The 19,967-nt window shown below is 38.2% G+C and overlaps 1 protein-coding gene and 2 long non-coding RNA genes across 4 annotated transcripts; 2 read left to right on the plus strand and 1 right to left on the minus strand.

The window, feature by feature from the left end:
• The first annotated feature begins 980 nt into the window (after nucleotides 1-980).
• LOC110910656 lies at nucleotides 981-2,687 on the plus strand. Of its 2 annotated transcripts, none has more exons than XR_002576367.2 (3): nucleotides 981-1,124; nucleotides 1,663-2,073; nucleotides 2,460-2,687. It is a non-coding gene; the product is annotated as an uncharacterized LOC110910656 (long non-coding RNA). The 2 variants fall into 2 exon arrangements; XR_002576368.2 differs by having other exon boundaries at nucleotides 2,463-2,687.
• A 586-nt stretch (nucleotides 2,688-3,273) lies between these two features.
• LOC110910655 lies at nucleotides 3,274-4,759 on the plus strand. The gene is made up of 3 exons (XR_002576366.1): nucleotides 3,274-3,532; nucleotides 4,368-4,479; nucleotides 4,578-4,759. It is a non-coding gene; the product is annotated as an uncharacterized LOC110910655 (long non-coding RNA).
• Nucleotides 4,760-17,109: 12,350 nt separating this feature from the next.
• LOC110914366 (proteoglycan 4-like) lies at nucleotides 17,110-18,789 on the minus strand. Its single transcript, XM_022159164.1, has one exon. It carries the CDS (start codon nucleotides 18,787-18,789, stop codon nucleotides 17,110-17,112), a length of 1,680 nt encoding a protein of 559 aa, XP_022014856.1.
• Nucleotides 18,790-19,967: the final 1,178 nt, after the last annotated feature.

Here is a 19,967-nt window from a genome sequence, read left to right on the forward strand (position 1 = left end):
GAAATTAGATGCCATGAATATTATGTAAATGCTCTTGAGTGTTTGCTGAGTAGTGTTTTTGGGGAAGAGGATTGTTTGTTTAAAAAATCTTGTTGTTTGTTTATTTTTTTGCCATTCGAGTCATTTGTTTCTTCTATTATTTTGTTTAAGTGATATATGGCATACATTTTTCTCAGAGTTTGCTTCGCATATTCAAAAATTGGTGTAATTGTCCGTTCTAACTCGAACCTGTAGTGGTATGTGACTATTTTCTTTTGACTACAACTCTGCATAAAATGACATAAGTTGATATGTTTGTATTTGAAATGGTTGTTTGATGTTTTTTTATACGGAAAGCACTTTGAGAGTCTATCCTCCAGCTGAAGTACAACCAAAACCAACATAAAGTGGAACATGCATTTCCGCCTGAAGCACCACATAAATGCTTGAGATAAGACTATGGGGTGTGGGGCGTGGGTTGGGGCGGCGGATTGGGTTTAACGCTGGCTACACCACACCGGCTAAGTGTTGGGCATGGTGTCGCCCCTTTGGCGTGGGGATTGTGCCTGGCGTGGGGCGGGGGGTCTGGGTGACATGGCGGGCCATGGTTGGCTGGTTCAATGTAGCCGCTGGGGGTAATATATATTGTGTTTTTTATATAATTGTCAACTAATAAAAAAACAAAAAATACACATGGCACCCCACGCCGGCCTGGCCACGCCACTTCCACACCCCACTTTTTTGGGGGTGGACTGGTGGAGCCTCACATCTGCCACGTGTCGAACAACGCCCCCAACCCAAGTTCTCTACACCCCATAGTCTTAGATTCAGTGGTTCCACAAGAAGGATCAGAAAGGTTGTTTAGTAACTGCTGTGATGACTGCTGTACCAAAATATCAGCAAACAGATAACGTGCAGTACCTACCTCATCAGCTCAACCATGGCCTTTGTGACATAATTGGTCTTTATTTTTGTTTGGTGAGTTTTTTATTTTATGATTATAGAATGATATTTTAAGTCATTTAGTTTATATAAAATATTTCTCCTTAACCTATTTGTTGCTGTTATGATGATTTAAAATAGGTAACTGTTGATTATAACAAGCGTTCGTAGCCTTCAAAGTTGAATGTGGGTGTCGAACTCAGGTAAACAAAGATGACTACTCTCTTACCAATTTAATTAAGCACTTTTTTTATATATTTTATTAACTATGAAAACGTACAAACAACTGTCTGCAACATTTGCTAATAATAGTTGTAACTAATGTGAAATTGTGAAAAAGACTTAGTTTTCGCTCAAAAATTAATTAGTTTCGATTATATGTCTTTGTGTGTGGGACTTGAACCCAAGACCTCCCTCTCCCAAGGTGTTTAAAAGCCTTTGTCAATTGACCACCACCCCATTGGTTATTTTTTGACTGGTGTGTTTTTTAGAATTATCTTGGTCTTATAGTATTTTGGTTTTACTCACTGGGTTAGAATGATTTTAAAACTTATATGGATATACATCTAAGACTTATATGACATTGTTAATTGAAGTTTTCACCATTGTTGTTTGGAATGAGTCATGTTTTGTTCTGTTTTGTCGTTGCTATAAGAGTGATAAACCTAACCAATTGTTCATTTGTTCATGGATGCTACCATGAAAACAGTAAAATGTGTCTTTTGTGTGTAATTTTGATAGGTATTTAACAGGGGACGATGTCATGGACATGGATGTATGGATGAACAGAAGATGAATGCTTGAGGGTTGAATGGAAGGAATGAGAGGATCCCTTTTTGTTAACACATAAATATTTAGGAAAAGAGTATGAGGTTAGATAAATGTTGATGAATCAGCAGTGCGATAGAAGTGATGTCCTTTTTTACTTTTTCTGTGAATAAATAATTGAATTTCACAAAGTTTAGGTCCTTTTTTGCTTGAATTCAAATGACATTGTTTTGTAATCAATTTTTCGGTTGATGGATTCTGCATACTAAATTACAATGGTATAGACAACCCGTTGCGCAACACGTGGTGGCACTATTTTATGCTTATAAGCTATGAAGGAGTAATGTCTGGCCTTATTGTATGTGGCCTCCAGTTTCGACCAATGTAAGAGCAAGAATAGCTAGAAAATTCCGACCGCATTGTGTTCTAATTATTCATATTATTCATATTTTTGCAACTTCCATTTTCGTCCAGACGATGTATGTGGCACATGAAGAAAAACACCATAAATTGGTACTGCCAAAGTTTATGTACTTATTTGGAATGTGTAGGTTAAGGAACCCAAGCAGCCTTATTTGTTGGAAATAATAGTAGTTTTAATTATGTAATCAATTGACTCATATACCTATGCCTTAGCTAATCATTTACATAAGTAATAGAGCGTTTCTTTCATTTCAAAGTTTATGTCAACACTATTAAATAACATAATTTACTTTGAGTAATCAGTGTAACACACGGGTACTTAATTTACTGTTATTTTCTATTTCCAGCAGAGAGTATGAGGCAATCAAGTATCACATGCTCTGATGACTAATCGAAAAGGTTAATGGCATGCAAGGAACTAACAATTTTTATTGAAGATGATTATAGTGCTCTAGTGGTGGCCACGGGTATTTAAGTTCCACTTATGGTGGGCCCGGGTGAGTTTTCTCCTCAAGGTCTCAAGTTCGAGTCTTGGTAATAGGGGTTTCTCATTGAGGGGTTTAAATTGGGGATCTATTGTGCGAGGGGGCTCTCTAGCGTGGACTCGGTTAAGACAACGTATGCTAGACCTCCCGACATTCGCGAATAATTCACACCTTTCAAAAAAAAATTAAAGTGATGTTGACTGGTATTCATGCGTGAAATCTACTCCCATAAGCAGTGAGAAATGTTTCAATTTCCACCTTAGTTTTTTCATAGAATATAATCTTTGTAAATACCGCCAAAAATGAAGGTTATGTAAAATTTTAAGGTAAGATGCATTGAGTTACATATATAAATTGCATAATGATACAGTTCTACTGCTCATGTTTGAAAAATTGGCGCAACATATGTAGGGATGAGCTCGGTACCAACCAGTATCGAAAATCCCTAAAATGGGTACCGGTATACCCTATTCGGCACCGGTATTTAAGGGTAGAACTGGTAAATACCGGTACCAAAAACATCGAAAGTCAGTACCGAATATATTTCGGTTCGGGAAATTCGATACCGCTTCGAAACCAGTACCCGGTACCATTTACTCATCCCTACCATATATATATATATATATATATATATATATATATATATATATATATATATATATATATATATATATATATATATTCCAACACTAGCCCCTCAACTTTATAAGGGATGTTGCACCTATTTTTCCTCATAGAGCTTACTTACATATATGTACTTTATATGAATCCTTCTTGCTTCGTTTGATACTTAAATGGACTTCATTATTATTTATGGCTCATGCACTTTCTTTGTTAAATGCAGTGATGCTAATTTGGTAAAAGACATCTATTTTAAGTTACATATGGATAATGATAGAATGTTACCTATGACATTAATAGTTGGTTTCCAAAGAGTAAGTGATATTTTCACTTATGTTTTTGTAAGGGTGTAAGGGGTGCTCACAAAAGAGGTGAGTCCCCTCTCTTATGCCCAACCAATCCTCGTGTGCCACGTCAACTCCCCTCTTAAACTCCCCTAACACCCTAAATTGATGGCGGCACTCCCCTCTTAGGTGACTTGGTTTTTATTAAAAAAAAAAAAAAAAAAAAAGTTTTGATTGGTCCACTCATCCTCTCTCCTCCCCCTCTCTTCGGTGAAGCCCCACCGCTTTCCTCCCTCTCTCTACCTCACCGCCTTGATGGCGGTGTCTCCCCTAATCGGCGGATCCACTCCCCGCAAGGGGTTACCGCGAACGCCCCCACCACCCTAAAGCTTTGTTTATCAATATTTTTAAGTCTTTATATCGTTGTTATATGTAGTGTGCATTCGTTTGGGTATGTACTCTACTCACTTATTAAGGAAGATTTGATTTCCTTATTCTTACTTTTTGTACTTTTAAATACAAGCCAACTGTCAATAGCAGTTGCTAATTTGTATATTCCAAAACTAAAAATAAAAATTCTGATTCTAGCTTTATTCACTGTGTCAACATGAACAATTGCTTCGTAGTTTCGTTTTGATTTGAATATTATGAACTTGATAAACTTTGAAAGAATGAGTTTTCATGTCAAGGCCAGTAAGGGGAAACTTTATAAAATTAATGGTTATTAATTTCAAATTGACCTTTTAGTAATAAGTTCTTGAATAGATCACCCTTTTATTTAGTATTTTAGTCATCAACTTCAACAATTTGTGTGCGTATAGCAAATTAACAATCTACATGTGTAAAACAAATGTGATAACCATAGGTACCTTTGAAAGTTTTCAACCGCTTTTCAACTGTTTGTAAAAAAATGGCATGATGGGATTGAATCTTTGAAGTTTCGGTGGAAACATGCTTGCTATTGGGAAAATTATTAGGTAAAATCACATCGTTTTTCAATCATTAAATTAAGTGAGTTATTATTTTTAATTATATAAGTTACTAATTATTTTATTTTTTTCATCTGTATTTATAGGAGCTTAAAGCGGAAGAAGCCTTGAGCTTGAGAGAATTGTATGCAAAAGAGATTTCAGATGTTAACGCAGGAAGGTCAACACATACGTTACAGTTTCCTGAACGTGTCTTTCATTAAATGGTTTATTTCAACACTGCTAAATTAGATATTTTATTGTGAAGTAAATGCCATAAGTAATTCAATTTCTGTTTTTTTTAACATAACCCATAATCCGTGAAGCTCACGGGTCTATAAACACACTTGAGATCATACATTTGGATTATGTAACGAAAATTCATTGTGTGATGTAGTTTATACCCTTTTAAATTGAATTTTATTTGCTACTGTTTTTTTTTGTTACATATATAATGTTGTCGGTTGGGTCTATTTGATGACGAAATCATTTTCATACTGTTTTATCTTTAATTTTATTTTAAAATATATGACATATGAATATATTTCGCAACCCAAATGAGTCGAAGCTATGATCAAAGTTGATTGTTGTTACTCAAGCACAGGTTACGTCTCTCCCTTGACATGTCTATATAGAATCATACAAAAAAAATACTTTTATTGATATAGATTTTTTAACATCACCCATAACCCGTAAAACTCACAGGTATATAACCTAGTTGATATATATTATAATAAGATCATAATCCATAGTAAATTTTCTCTAGAAAATCATTTAATATAAAAAGTCAGATTTTTGGAATGTTACAAATATGTAAACAATAATTCTTGAGCATCTACTATTGAATTTTTTTTTTATTATTTTTGTAAAAAGACAGTTTCTCATTCGACTTAGGGGGGTCGGGGCGTCTTCGGTAAAGCATATCGGGGAGGAGGGATGCCGAGCGGTAAGACACCGCCAACACCTCGGGGACCAAGAGAGAAGGAGGGAAGCCGGTGGCGGCTCACCGAAGAGAGAGGGAAGAGAGAGAGAGGGAGTGACCAATCAATGATTTTCTTTTTTCTTTTTTTTTTTTAAAAAAAAACCAATTCACCTAAGAGGGGAGTGGCGCCATCAAATTGGGGTGTTAGGGGAGTTTAAGAGGGGAGTTGACGTGGCACACGGGGATTGGTTTGGCGTAAGAGAGGGGACTCACCTATTAGGTGAGCACCCCCTTCACCCTTAGGTTTTCCATGAGACTCAATAAAGCTCAAGGTGAAACAAAATCCACACGTTGGTGTTTACCTATTGGATTATTTATTTTCATATGAACAACTTTATGTGGTTATCAACAAGGATATCATGCGAAAATACAAAGATATTAGTGCATCCTATCAAAGATTTTAGATGCGAGTTTACACCTCAAATGTTGGATTTCGAGAAGTGTTACGTGATGAGTGAACTTTATGTGGCGTTAATGCGTTATCAAAAGGGATATTATGAGAGGAATGATAAACTAACAAAAAAAAAAAAGGTATCGCATTGGAAATCCCGCCGAATCGCACGGGTCCCGCTAATTAATAGCTAAGTTGTTGACATAATTCAATAGTATTTTTTTATTAGAAATGTTTATAAAACCGATTCTGTATACTGGTTTAGAAAGGGTCATGCTAATCCCACACGGGGCAAATTATTTTCACACCACAAAGCGCCGCGCTATGGCCATAGTGGGGCGCTTTGGTTGACAAAAGTTGATTTGACTGACATAAAGGTGATACGAGGTTGCAGAGACATAAAGGTGATACGAGGTTGCAGTGCCCCATGAACCCTAAGCGTCGCGCTATGGCCAAAGCGTGGCGCTTTGATCCCAAATTTTCATTTTTTAAACCTGCATAGACAGAACATTTAGCATTCGAGGGTATTCGAGTGTTTTGTTGCTTGTTGATTTCTTTGTTGTATTAGTTACGTGTCTTGAAAAAACGATGTCGTGGTTAAGCAACTATCTTTTCGGTGAATATTCTAACGAGTCAGTTGTTCCTGATTCTTAAGAGGGGACCGCTATTTCTGACTCGTATGAGAAACCGGTCTCGTCCAACTTGAGGGAGGCAGAGGTTGTATTTGGCATTCGTTATCGTGATAACACGGTGAAGCTGGATTTGAATACCCCTTTGGAGGACCCTTACGCACAAAAGGTTATTCGAATTTCGGTTATGGTGGCGAGTACAGCTTTGTACAGCAGGAGTGTTATCCAAACGACAGTTACGGTTGTCAACAGAGCTTACAAGGTTATTCGAATTTCGGTTACGGTGGCGAGCAAAGCTTTGTACAGCAGGAGTGTTATCCAAACCAGAGTTACGGTTGTGAACAGAGCTTTAAACATCAAGTCTATTCGAACCTCGGTGACGATGGTGAGCCGGAGGATGTGTCTGTTGACGAGGAAGGCTGTTACCCGGTTACATTTTCGTTTGATACAACGCAGACCTTTTCGTCACGTAAAGACTTGGTGCGTTGGGTACAAGACACGGCAAAAGACAATGGTTACCTCATTGTGATTAAGAGGTCGAATAAAAGAAGAGAGAATTACAAGATTTGGTTTCAATGTACTTTTGGTGGGGAGCATAAGAGTATAGCTACACAGAGGAAAACGGGTAGCAAGAAAATAGGCTGCCCGTTCGAGATGATCGGGTTTTCGGAATCATCCGGAAGTGTTTGGAGGATCGAGGTGACGAAGGCGAAGCATAACCACACTCCTATTGAAAACTTCGAGGGTCACGCGTATGCGAGAAGGCTTTCTTCGGAGGATAAAAAACTGGTTAAGGAGCTGGCAGAGCAAGATATTTCCAACCAAAGTATCTGGCGAACGCTGACAAAAAACAATTCGGCTAGAAAGCTTATTCCGAAAGATATACACAACGCTGTTCAGACGATCAACGTCGAAAAAAATGTCGGTAAGTCTCCGATGCAAAACTTGAAAATATTCTTCTGGAAAAAGATTACACTTATTACATGCGCACGAATGAGATATCGAACGAGGTTGAAGATGTCTTCTTTGTTCACGAAAAATCATTCACTATGTGGTGTGCCTTCCCGCATGTGCTAATGATTGACACCACCTACAAAACGAACATGTACAACCTGCCATTTGTTCAGGTCGTAGGCATGACGTCGACAAACAAATCGTTTATGGCTGCTTGTGCGGTAATTTCCACTGAGAAGTCAGAGAACTACCTATGGGTGTTGCAGAGGATCAAGTCTATGCTGGTAGGATGTATGGAACCGTGCGTGATTTTAAGAGACAGGGATTTTGCGCTAATGAACGCGTGTGAACAAGTTTTTCCAAAAGCGCATAAGTATCTTTGTCGGTTCCATATTCAACAAAATATTAATAAGAACAGCAAGAAGAAATTCTCTGACAAGGAGTGGAAAGAATTCGTACGTACATTTTGGACATTGTGCGAGTCTACAACCGAGGAAATATACAGGTATAACTTGGAAAACCTTGAAGCATAGCTGAAAGAAGATGACCGTGAACGTGGGTATTTCTTATATAATTATGTTCAAATTTTATATAATAACAAAAACTGACTATTTACGTTTTTTAATTTTAGAGGTTTTTGATTATTTGAAGAAATCCTGGTTGGATCCGTACCGTGAAAAGTTTGTATCTTGCTGGATTAACAAAACTATCAACTTTCACCAAACTACGACCAACAGGGTTAAGGGCATGCATGCAACACTAAAAAGTCACTTTCCAAGTCATCGCAACACACTGGATAAACTTGTACTGTATGTTGTTGATAGACAATACGCCGAGATTAGAAGTAGCTTTGAAACAAGCCTCCGAAAAGTGATGACGCACCACAAGAATCAGCCCATGCTTGCATATATTCTCAGAAAGGTTTCAATATATGCGATTGAGCTTTTGAGTATGGAACTAAAACGTAAGGAAGACGGGTTGAGAGCCTACGGTGCAAGCTGTGGTTGCCAACTTTTTACCAGCTGTGGTTTGCCATGTGCCTGTCGTTTGGAAAAGATGGAAAATAACGGTAATTAATATTTTTGACCTTTCTCGGTATGATTTTGCCACCTAATTTGTTTTCATCCACAGGTCAGCAAATCCTGATCACACACATAGATGTGTTCTGGAAGAAGCTTGACTTCAAGCCTACAAGGAATAACATAGAGGATATCGATGTAGACGCGGAATTTGAAAAATTGAAACAACAGATCGATCCAACACCCCCTCAAGTGAAAAGGAGCTTCTTTGAAAAGTTTCAGCAAATCCTCAATCCAGGGAACAATAACAAAAAACCTCCTGCTGTTCTGAAGAAAACTCGTGGTCGCCCAACATTGAAAACGCAGGAAGAAAGAAAGGTTGAAGCCGCTAGAAAAAGCTCGTACATTCCGTCAGAAGAAACTTGGGTCGAGGCCTCAGACGATCTTCCCCGTCACAGCTCGTACATATCACCCGAAGATTCTTGAAGAGAAAAGAATACCAAACCGCTCAACCTACACCCTGATTTCCCAATGATCAAGCTCGGTCCTAACACGGATATAGTGATCCGCAACTACGCATCTCAGATTCCCAAAGTGATCCATCCATACATCGTTAGAATAAAGGACGTGAAACCAGATGGTCATTGTGGGTTTCGATCGGTGGCTTTTGGGTTAGGAGTGAAACAAAATTCATATTTGATGATCCGGAAACAACTTGTAAAGGAGTTAAGTATGAACGAATCGCTTTGGAGGCAGGTTTTCGATCCGAAAAACATAGGACATTATGATGCGCTGGTTAGACAGATCGATTTCAAGGGGTGGGACGAGCAGGTATCGAAAATTACATGACGATGCCTGAGACGGGGTTTCTTATTGCCCAACGATACGGTGTGATTGTTCACACCTTCGACATTCGTGGGAGCGATACAATTTTCCCACTGTTGGGCGGGCCAAACGAAGCTGAGCAACCTCCCCTGGTGGTTGCGGTTGTGTTCGTCGACGATGGGCATTTCATACATGTAGAGCTTGGAGGTTGTTATCCAATGCCTCCCCCAAACCTACTCTGGACAGCGAACAGAACAGAGCGCGCAGCAGCCTGGCATACATTATACAGGGATCAGATCAACGCATACGAAATGCTTACGTATCGTCCCCCTGACCTTAATGTAACCCCATATGTTCACGATGTATCTTAAATGTGTTTAATAATAATCACGTTTGTGTTTGTTCAATATATGCGTTACATCACGTTAAAAACCGAATGTCACCGACACGACCCAATCAGATTCAATACGCACTTGTACGACCCAAAATGACAATATACATCATAATACTACAATTAATGAAAAAAATACGTCATGTTCATGTACGGTAGGCAGCTGATACACATAACACTACTCATAGGAGTCCTTGTGCTTTCAAACCAAAATGATACGATATAATGGAATATGACATCACACGTAACTGATTTGATCCGGAACTTGCAGTATAGTCCATATATATTAAAAAATGATGTTTAATGTAAAAAGCGTAAATTTTAGACTATTATCGACGCGTTTGTGAATTAAAAACAATTTTTAAAAAATAAAAAAAGGACCTAAGCGCCGCGCTTTGAGCTAAACGAGGCGCTTTGGACACCAAAGCGCCGTGCTATGGCCATACCGGGGCGCTTCGGTCCATCGTTTAAGCTAAAGCGGGGCAGCTTCTCCCCATTTCAACCAAAAACAAAAAAACACACACAAGCGGGGCGATTTCACACACTTGAGCCGGAGATCGATTTTTCAAGCTTTCAACCGCTAAAAGGTAAGATCGAACACCCTTAATCATTTCGGTTAAACGTACATGTTGATAATTGTTTTGATTGGGGCGGGTTTTTCAGATCCGGCTGGGTCTGTTCTTCAAAATGAAGAACCAAAGCGCCGCGCCGAGGCCAAAGCGGGGCGCTTTGGTTCATGTTTATTTTATTTTTTTATTTGTTTAATATTATTTGTTTAATATTATTTGTTTAATATTTTATATTTAATATTATTTGTTTATTATCTTTTATTTAAATTGTTTAATAATATTATTTGTTTATTATTTTATATTTAATATTATTTGTTTATTATTTAAATTGTTTAATAATATTATTTGTTTATTGTTTTATATTTAGTATTATTTGTTTATTATTTAAATTATTTAAATAATATTATTTATTTATTTATTATATTTTCAACGTGCAAGGATGGATTCCTCCGATGACGAGATTGAGCATATGGAGGCTGAGGGAGAGGTGGGAGAGGAGAGAGAGCCGGCATGTCCGTACCTGCAATTTCCGCAGGGGTCACGGGCGAGGGGGAGATGCACTAGGTTGCGCACCATAGAGATTGGGGGGCATGTAGGGATAGACTGGGACCTACTGGAGACCGTGGGAGAGGCCGCGCGGTAGCGTGATATAGTTGGACTAGATACTCCTTGGTCGCGCCTATTTCAGATAGCGATGGAGGACTCGTACCCTGAGCTTACGGTCGAGTTTCTTTCTACGTTTACATACGCGCCGCATCCGGCAGATTACGTGGAGGACCCGGATTTTCCAGTCCACGAGGTTACATTCCGTCTCGCCGGTCAGCAGCTTCAGATGAGTGTGCGGGAGTTTGCTGTCCATACAGGTTTGTACACAGAGCCCGAGCTTGATACTGATTTATATACGCAGGCGGTTACGGTGATGGACAGGCAGACGCTTATTAGTTTCTGGAGGGCCATTTCCAGGGTTCCCTTTGGGAAATCCTGGCAAAAGGCCACCACCATTAGAGACCCCTTGTACCGATACCTGCACCATGTTATCGCGTCATCTATCGTGCCGCGGGGTACCAGCTGGGAGAAGGTCAACCTCAGTGACCTTTTCTTTCTATACTGCCTACTTCGCGGCCAGCCCTGCGATCTAGCAGCCTGCCTGGCAGATTACTTTGCCACAGCATACCACCGGCAGCTCCGCGGGCAGCTGCACACGGGCTCATACATCACCGCCATTGCACGCTCGCTAGGGCTCGTGCCCGAGCATGATCTGGAGCTGTCCGATCCGATCCCGTCAACCAAGTTGGGCCGCGCGTCAGTATCTAGCATGCAGATCACCCGTACCTTTGATGTTGGTCTGAGGTTCAAGGGTCGTGACGGGCTGATTTGGCAGCCGGAGGTGTTGCCGGAGGTCATCCCGGTTGTTATTGAGGTGAGGCCTGGAGTGTTAGCCCCTCCTCATGTTCAGGAAGCCGCTCGGCAGGCTCAGCTACAGGCTCTGGGCCTCGATCAGCCTCAGGATGAGCCTCAGGCTCAGGCTTAGGCTCAGCCTGTATTCGAGGATCCGGCTCAGGAGGAGCAGGTCGAGGAGATCCCGGTACCACCAGTTCAGCCAGCTCCTGAGCCGCCATAGTACCCGCAGCACGTTTACGCTGACCTGCCTCCGGCAGCGCTTGAGGTGGCTCGGGACTTCGACCGGCGCCTCAGACGCCAGGGCGCACGCATCGATTGGATCGTCGAGACGCTCGTTTCTCTACGACAGCTCGCTGGGTTGCCTCCACTTCCCCTCCCACCGTCCCCACCGCACGAGGATTAGTACCTTAGTTTTTTTGTTTAGTGTTTTGTTATGTATTATGTACTCAATTGTACCTTTTTGTTTTGTATGTACAAACTTATATATATGTATGTATGTATATAGGATTAGGTTCAAACGTGAACAAAATCCCCAACGTGAACTGCGTGAACTAATCTGGGCCCTTGATTTTTATCATCTTGAGATTTTAAGTCAATGGTATGATGGTAATTATTTGATTAATTTTTACTAATTAATTAAATGATTAAGGGTATATGTGTAATTTCTATTTTAAACTGATTCCATAAATTTCGTTCTCTCTCACAAATCATCATATTCAATCTTTCTTCATCATCCAACTTTCTCTCACCTTGCCCAGATCCAGATCGAAGAAAATCATAACATTCAATCTTTCTCTCTCACATATCAAATCCGACATCAAAAAAATCCCACACCACACAGATCTGTCGACCAAAACCACCACCGATTGATCCATTTTTCTTGTCTCTCCATCTCAATGATGAAACAGAGTGCCGCCGATGATGAAGTAGACGATGAAAACTGGGTTCTATCTCTGATTATTTGTGTGTAACTTTTCTATTTTGTAACCCATTTTTTTCCGGCGAAACTGGTTTCTTAACCGGAGAGAAGGAAAGGTTTCATGATGAAAAGAAAGAAAATAAGGTAATAGAATATTTTTAAAAAATTGAGCTTATGTTGAATCTCTCTCTATATTGCCAATCTAATCAAACTGACAAAACAGATAAAAGTAATAACTTTTAACTTTTACGTTATTTTTTTATTCCTTTAAGGTTTTGTTAATTGATTTTTTTTACTTATTTTGTTAAAATGGTTTAACCTGTTTGCTAATATAATAATAGAATTATTCCTGTTTCTTTTAGTTTGCAAGATTTTTTGTATCTTTAATTGTATACATCATTTTAATTGTTAGATAACTAAAGAATTTCATTTGTCATAGTTGAAAAATACTTAAAGGAACATTCAGATTCCATACGTTCAATATCAGTTAAAATTTTAATTATATGATTGAGAAAAACAGAATTACTAGTTTTTGATTTTTTTACTTATTTTGTTAAAATGGTTTAACCTGTTTGCTAATATAATAATAGAATTATTCCTGTTTCTTTTAGTTTGCAAGATTTTTTGTATCTTTAATTGTATACATCATTTTAATTGTTAGATAATTAAAGAATTTCATTTGTCATAGTTGAAAAATACTTAAAGGAACATTCAGATTCCATACGTTCAATATTAGAATTATAGTTGAAAAATACTTAAAGGAACATTCAGGTTCCATACGTTCAATACTTAAAGGAATATTCAGATTCCATACTTAAAGGCGATGTACACATGTGTATTCTGATTTTGCTTGTTTTTAAGGCGTTGTACACATGTGTATTCTGATTTTTGCTTTGGTTTTAAGGCGTTGTACACATGTGTATTCTGATTTTGCTCTGTTTTTAAGGCGCTGTACATATGTTTTTAATGCGATGTACACATGTATATAGCGTCTGTTTTTGTGACATCTCATATTTTTTGTGTATTGAATGTGTAAAGTTGTTGATGTACACTTGTGAATTATGCAAAGTACTAATTGCTGAGTTTTTTGTGTTATTATAGGAGACGTCGTAAACGAGGAAAGTGGAGATGGAAGGTCGATAAGGATGATTCACGTATGAGGTCGATAAGGATGATTCACGTATGTTTGTTTGCTTGTTCGATAAGGATGATTCAGCATACGACATGGCGAATAGTTGTAAAAGACTATGTCTTTTTTATTTTTCCGATTATGTTGCGTTTTATTGTTTTCACGAAACTGGAACTTATAATTGTATGTTTTTTTGGTTTGGCGAACATTATGGAAATTGTTATTTGCTTAATATAAAATAGGTTTACAAGTTTTGTTTATATGTATATATTATGTAGCTAATTCACATATGTACCATGCTGAGTACACTTGTGTACTGTTCAATTCATATCAAAGTACACATGTGTATACCGTTGAAATAAGAAGGTTACGTGAATCTTAAAAATCATAATCCGAATTCTGGTGGTGAAATCTAAAAAATAAAAATGAAATAAAAGATAATGTGGATAATGAATTTAAAATAGGAAAGATGTAACTTAATTCAATTATTAAAATAATGATTTAAATCTAATTTTTTATATAATTACAATCATACCCTTAACAACTAAAAAGGAAATCAATGGTCCAGATTAGTTCACGCAGTTCACGCATGGGATTAGGTTCATGCTGGAACCCTACCCTATGTGTATATATATATATATGTATATATATATATATATGCAGTTAATCTTCTATTTACATCACGTTGGTTTTGGATTGTTTACGTTTAATTCTTATGGCTTTCTGTACATTTTATTTAACGTGTTCGTTTAATTTAACAAAATAAACTACGTTAAGAACTTATATTATATACGTTCAATAAAAATAATGACGTAATGACGTAATTATAAAACAACTATGAATTATATGTAATAAAACTCAAATAAAAATTTTTCATCCAAAAATCCCTACCAAACCAATCAAACCAAAAATCCCTACCAAACTAACCCACATCCCACCTGTTTCCAAAAACCAAAAAAAAAAAATCATCCATAGCGCGGCGCTTTGAATGTGTAAAAAGACAAATGATAAAACATTAACGAGTAGAAAATATTCCAAATTATTTGCATAACTAATACTATGTTTCTTCAAAGAAACTAACCAAACAAAGCAAGTGATGTAGAAGAGAAGTGGTTAAAAATTAGGGGAAAAGTCTCTTTCTTAATTAAACAAGATTAATCAAACAACCAAATAATATTATAAAATGATTACAAAATTTAATCTACAAAAAGTTTACTAAGGTTTTAAATAAATTTCACTTGTGTAATATATGTTATGTTATTGCAGGTTTACAAGGGATGAATATTGGTAGTTTACAAGCGCTTGTGGCTGGATTTTATTGTTTTTATTATAATGACTACTGTAGGATCAGTTTTGACGTCTCGAATGAGTTAATCAGAGCTAGTGCTTACTAAAAAAGTGGCGGAAACACATTTTCAGCATGATACAAAGAAAATAGCAAAAGAATGGAGTAGAAACAGAGAATTCACACTTAAAATACTTTTTCTTCACTTTATAACGCTTGCCGTACGGACAGCAGTTCGACGTGGGATCTCAGACAACGTTACAAATGAAGACTGCACAGGGGGTATATATAGGCCAGCCGGTCCGCTTATGTGACATGTCCATAAGAGCGGACCAGACAACTTGGCTGGTTCGCTTTTGTGGACACATGACACATAAGCGAACCTGCAACATAAACTTTATAAAATTACATTTTAACCCCCTGGACTTATACAAAAAAACCTATCTAGACCCTATACATAATTCTAGCATTACAAAGACGCAGGCTTTAGACATTGTGCACCAACAAACCCCCCCTTGGATGAAGCCGTAGTCTTTGTCTTGAATGTTGGTCTTCAGATAGCTTTGAATTTCTCTTCCTTCGGTTTTGACTTTTTACCCAGCGCAACTCTGATCTTTTCATTCTCTTTCTTCCTCGCTTTCTCTTCTTTTTCCTGTTCCTTCATAAACTTTCCTCTATTTTCTTCTATCCTTTGATTCTCACGTTCACGCTCACGCTTCGCTTTCTTCTTCATCTTCTCGTCTAAAGACCACCACGAAGATTTCCACTTGTTTTCAGAGTTGATACCTTTCTGAAAGCACAGTGATACAACACGTTGGAACTGAAGAGCTTGCTCTTTATCTGCTGGCGAGTAGCGAATCTTGTTGATGAATAGACATTCGATGTCTTTTGCTGAGTAATTAACTAACCACATCGGGTCGTAAACATGAATATCTCTCAACTCTCCACCAGCTCTGTACGTGATTATTGCTTCAGTCGTCCTGCAACTGTAAACCCAATCAATAAAGCCTTTATAGAATTCCTGCTCCATTTCTGGCATCGGAATTGTCTTCATTGTACGCGGAGGCTTCACATTCAGAATAATTTCTACAACCCCAGTTTCCGGATCAACTCTCTGAACACGCCTTGGACGATGTGGCTTCCACTTTCGAAATGACTTCAATTGTTCATATTTGATGTAGCCCCACATCGCAGTATCATTCTTTCTCACCTTGTAATCCAAGACTCTCACCTTTGCCAATTCATCAACGTCCCACCACGGTAATGACATTATGTCATATAAACGTTCAAAATACTGGACGCCATATTCTCTTCGAATAGCATAAGTGTTAACTTGTGGAAGAAAACCCCAACTAATAATATCGCCAAGCGAAACATTTCGATCTTGTTGAAAGTACTTCAGCAGCCTCTTGAATTTTCTTTCATGAGAATCTTTAAACCATTTAGAACGATCAATTTCTTCAACATTCGATTGACCGTCTTTTTCAACATTAGATTGGCCTTCCTGCTCAGCTTCTTTTCTCAAACATTCAAATACATTGTCATTCACTGCTTCAGTTACTTTTTGTCGTAATTCTTCTCGATTTTCAGCAGTGAAGAATTCCATTAACGTTGGAAATTTCGAAGTATCTTCAGGAACCTCTTCATTATCCAAACATTCTTCAACCTCAACTCTATCGTAGATATCAGCATCTTCAACATAATCATACTTATAATCTTGCTGTTTATTGATATCAAACGATTCTAAGTCTTCTTCGAAGTCGAAGGGAATTTCAGGGTTTACACCTTTCAACATTTCCTTATACGCATCTAGATTCACAAACAAAGGCTCATGATGCTCTACAATCTGTGTCTTACTCGACTCCCCCTTACCTTCAGCTTCACCACTTTCTTCATTGATTGTGTCGTTCAACAGATCTTCAACGACTTTTTCGTTTGAGGCTTCAGTCACTCTAATACCTGAACCTCCTGCAGCGTCATCATCATCATCACCTTTAGAACTGTGACTGCTCGCAGAATATACAAACTCATCCTCATCATCATCTTCATCATCCTCTTCATCTTCGCCACCAATTAATTCTTGCATCGGAGTTTCTTCTTCAAATAAGCCAGAAACTTCAGATATAGGCTCAGGATTTTCTATCATCATCGAAGGTACAATAGACATTTCAGGCACAGCTGAACTTCCTGCAGCTCCTTTACCCTTATCTTTATCTGTCTTTCCATTTCTGCTTGACGTTCAGCACGCAGATCTTCTACCTTTAGCTCTTCAAACTTTTGTTCCACTGACGTCCCAAGCATACTTTCAACAACTCTATTCAACATGTAGAACTCATGATCATGACGATTTTTAGCTGATGTAAGTTCTTTATATTTCAACTTATAGTATTCATTTTCACTCTCTCGACGATTCTTCTCTTCTTCTAATTCAGACACTCGAACTTTCAGAATGTCGATTTCCGTCTGATCAGCTTCAACTTTCTGTGTCAACATTTTGTTTTCACCTTCCAACTTCTGCACCCTACCAGCAAGAGTCTTTTCTCTATCAGCAATCTTTTTGTTTTCAGCCGCCAACCTTTTATTCTCTGATATCACATTCTCTATTTTCTTTTCCAATTTCAACACTTGCGAATTATTTGCAAAGTCGAAGTCAACGTCTAGTAGATTATCTTGCGGTGTCGGAACACCTTTACTCGAAGAACCAGGTTGTACTTGGGTGAGTGGAGGTGTGCCGAAGATATCTTGTGAAGTGTAATATGGTTGTTGTGGTGGTGGTGTTGATTGAGGAATAGGTGATCGTTGTCTTGGTGGTGTGGGAAGTCTGGGTGGAGATTGATGTATCGGTGAATGTGGAGGTCTTGGTTCACGTGGAGGTGTAGGTTCACGTGGAGGTGTAGGAGTCTTCTGAAAGATCTTTTTAGGTCTCTTCGACACTTTATGCTTCGGTGTTGCTCTTTTTCGACTTGCAGCTTTCTTATGACCTTTCGGAGTAGATTGTGACTCTGAAACATGCTCCGGAGAAGGAACATAAGGAGCATCCTCCTGTTCTTGCCTCTTCCTCTTCTTGATCAACTTTTCTTTTTCTACTTCTTCTCTCATTCTCCTTTCGCGTTCAACCTCATTAATCATTTCATCTTTTGATGAACTAGAAGAACTCGTAGTGTCTTTATCAACGTCGTCACCTTCAACATCATCTAACACCTTCTCTTTTTCTTTTTGAATATCAGAAGTAACTGTCTGCACAACATTATCAACAAAATATGCTTCTGTCGTAAACAAATCTGTATCAATTACTATGTTTTCAGCACCAGTCATCTCTTGTTCCTTTTCAACATTCATCTCAGGAACATCTTCATCAGACTCGTCAATTAACATTGTTTGCTTTTTCTTCTTTTGTTTCTTCTTCGGCTTTGAAGAAGAACTTTCACCTTCAGCTACAGGAGTTGCAAATCTACGCCTGCGTCCTGACTCCTTCACATACCACTCGTTCTTGGTTGATTTGAAACTCTGAAGTATTTTCAACTCAACAGCATACAACGCTTCTTTCATTTCTTCCTGATTTCTCCAATTTTGGTGATTTTCAGGATCAGGATCCACATAGTTCGCATCTCTAAGTAATCCGAAATTTTCAATCACTAGATCAGGCTCAGGATGATTTGGATGATACTTGACCAGGTTCTTCAAAGTGTTATTAGACATGTGAGCTTGAACGAGAAGATCACCCTGAATGTTTCTATTAATCCCAGGGTATGCACGATCAATCAACATTTGTACAAAACGCGGATACCTCCAAGTTCTAACGTTCGTCGTGATATTCTCCGCCATATAATGAAAAACTATGTGCTAGAAGTTGTATTTCTTATTTAACACCAACGCTGTCAACATGTTCATTTGGTAATCCCTCATCTGGTCGTAACTGCCCTTTGTGTGGCTCAATGTAATCAGGATACAATGAATTAAGAACTTGAAAGATTTTTGAAACTTCGACTTCAAGTAGTTCCCGGTGTTCAAAGCACATCTGTATCCCAATCTCAGCATACAGCCCTTCACCATACGTTCTGGAAATCTTGTGGGGTAGTTGGCCTCATCAGGAAAGTTCATAACTTCTCGAACTAATGCTTCAGTCACCAGAATGGTTTCTAACTTTCCATCCACTTCCACTACTGAAGATATCACCTTGCTAGCCTCATCATATGTAGCATTCTCCCAGAAACGACTAAGATGTGATCTGTACAATGGCTGTTGGTCTGTCATTGTTTTCTTTACTGGAATTCGATTCATATAGTCTAAGATGCTGCTAAATTCCGACAATAATGGACTCTTCTCCACATCTAAATCAATGCAGCTGTTGTGTATTGGATCAAATAAAACGTTTGCTGATGCCTGCACAACAACACATAAACATAGACTTAGAAAAAAATTTTACATTTTGAACACTGTCTAATAAGCGGACCATATCATGAACAAATGAGCGAACCATAAACATGCACTCAAAAGCGAACCGTGAAGTGTATTGAAGAGCGGACCAAGAACCATACATCCATAAAAGCAAACCCTATATATGACTAAAAAGCGAACCAACTTAAAAAAACACAAAAAGCAAACCGTCCCTAGACATATAAGCGAATCCCTAAAAATTATGCTCTTAAAAGCAAACCTGCTTGGTACATATGAGCGGACCTGGGATGTGTCCCTAAAAGCGAATCTACCTATGTAACTAAAAGCGGACCTAAGATGGATCTATGAGCGGACCTAAGATGGATTGACTGTAAAAGCGATCCTAATACAAAACTTGTAAAAGCCACTTAAAACCTAAAATTGATTGAGGATCTAGATACTACACTAAAATCCGATACTAGGGATGTCTTTGATTCCTACAAAAAATGTCTAAATCACCCTAGATCTGAAACTGAACATATGCATTACCGTCAAACATCTTAAACAATCAAATTAGAACAAGTAAAGCATAATAACCCACTAAGTAACATGAGACGACACTGTTA

Source organism: Helianthus annuus, chromosome 15 (genome assembly GCF_002127325.2).
Source record: "Helianthus annuus cultivar XRQ/B chromosome 15, HanXRQr2.0-SUNRISE, whole genome shotgun sequence".
Classification (NCBI taxonomy): Eukaryota; Viridiplantae; Streptophyta; class Magnoliopsida; order Asterales; family Asteraceae; genus Helianthus; species Helianthus annuus.

Bases quoted from the DNA above. Each gene is read 5' to 3' on its own strand.
- LOC110914366 (XM_022159164.1), bottom strand. From the start codon at position 18,789: ATGGCGGAGAATATCACGACGAACGTTAGAACTTGGAGGTATCCGCGT.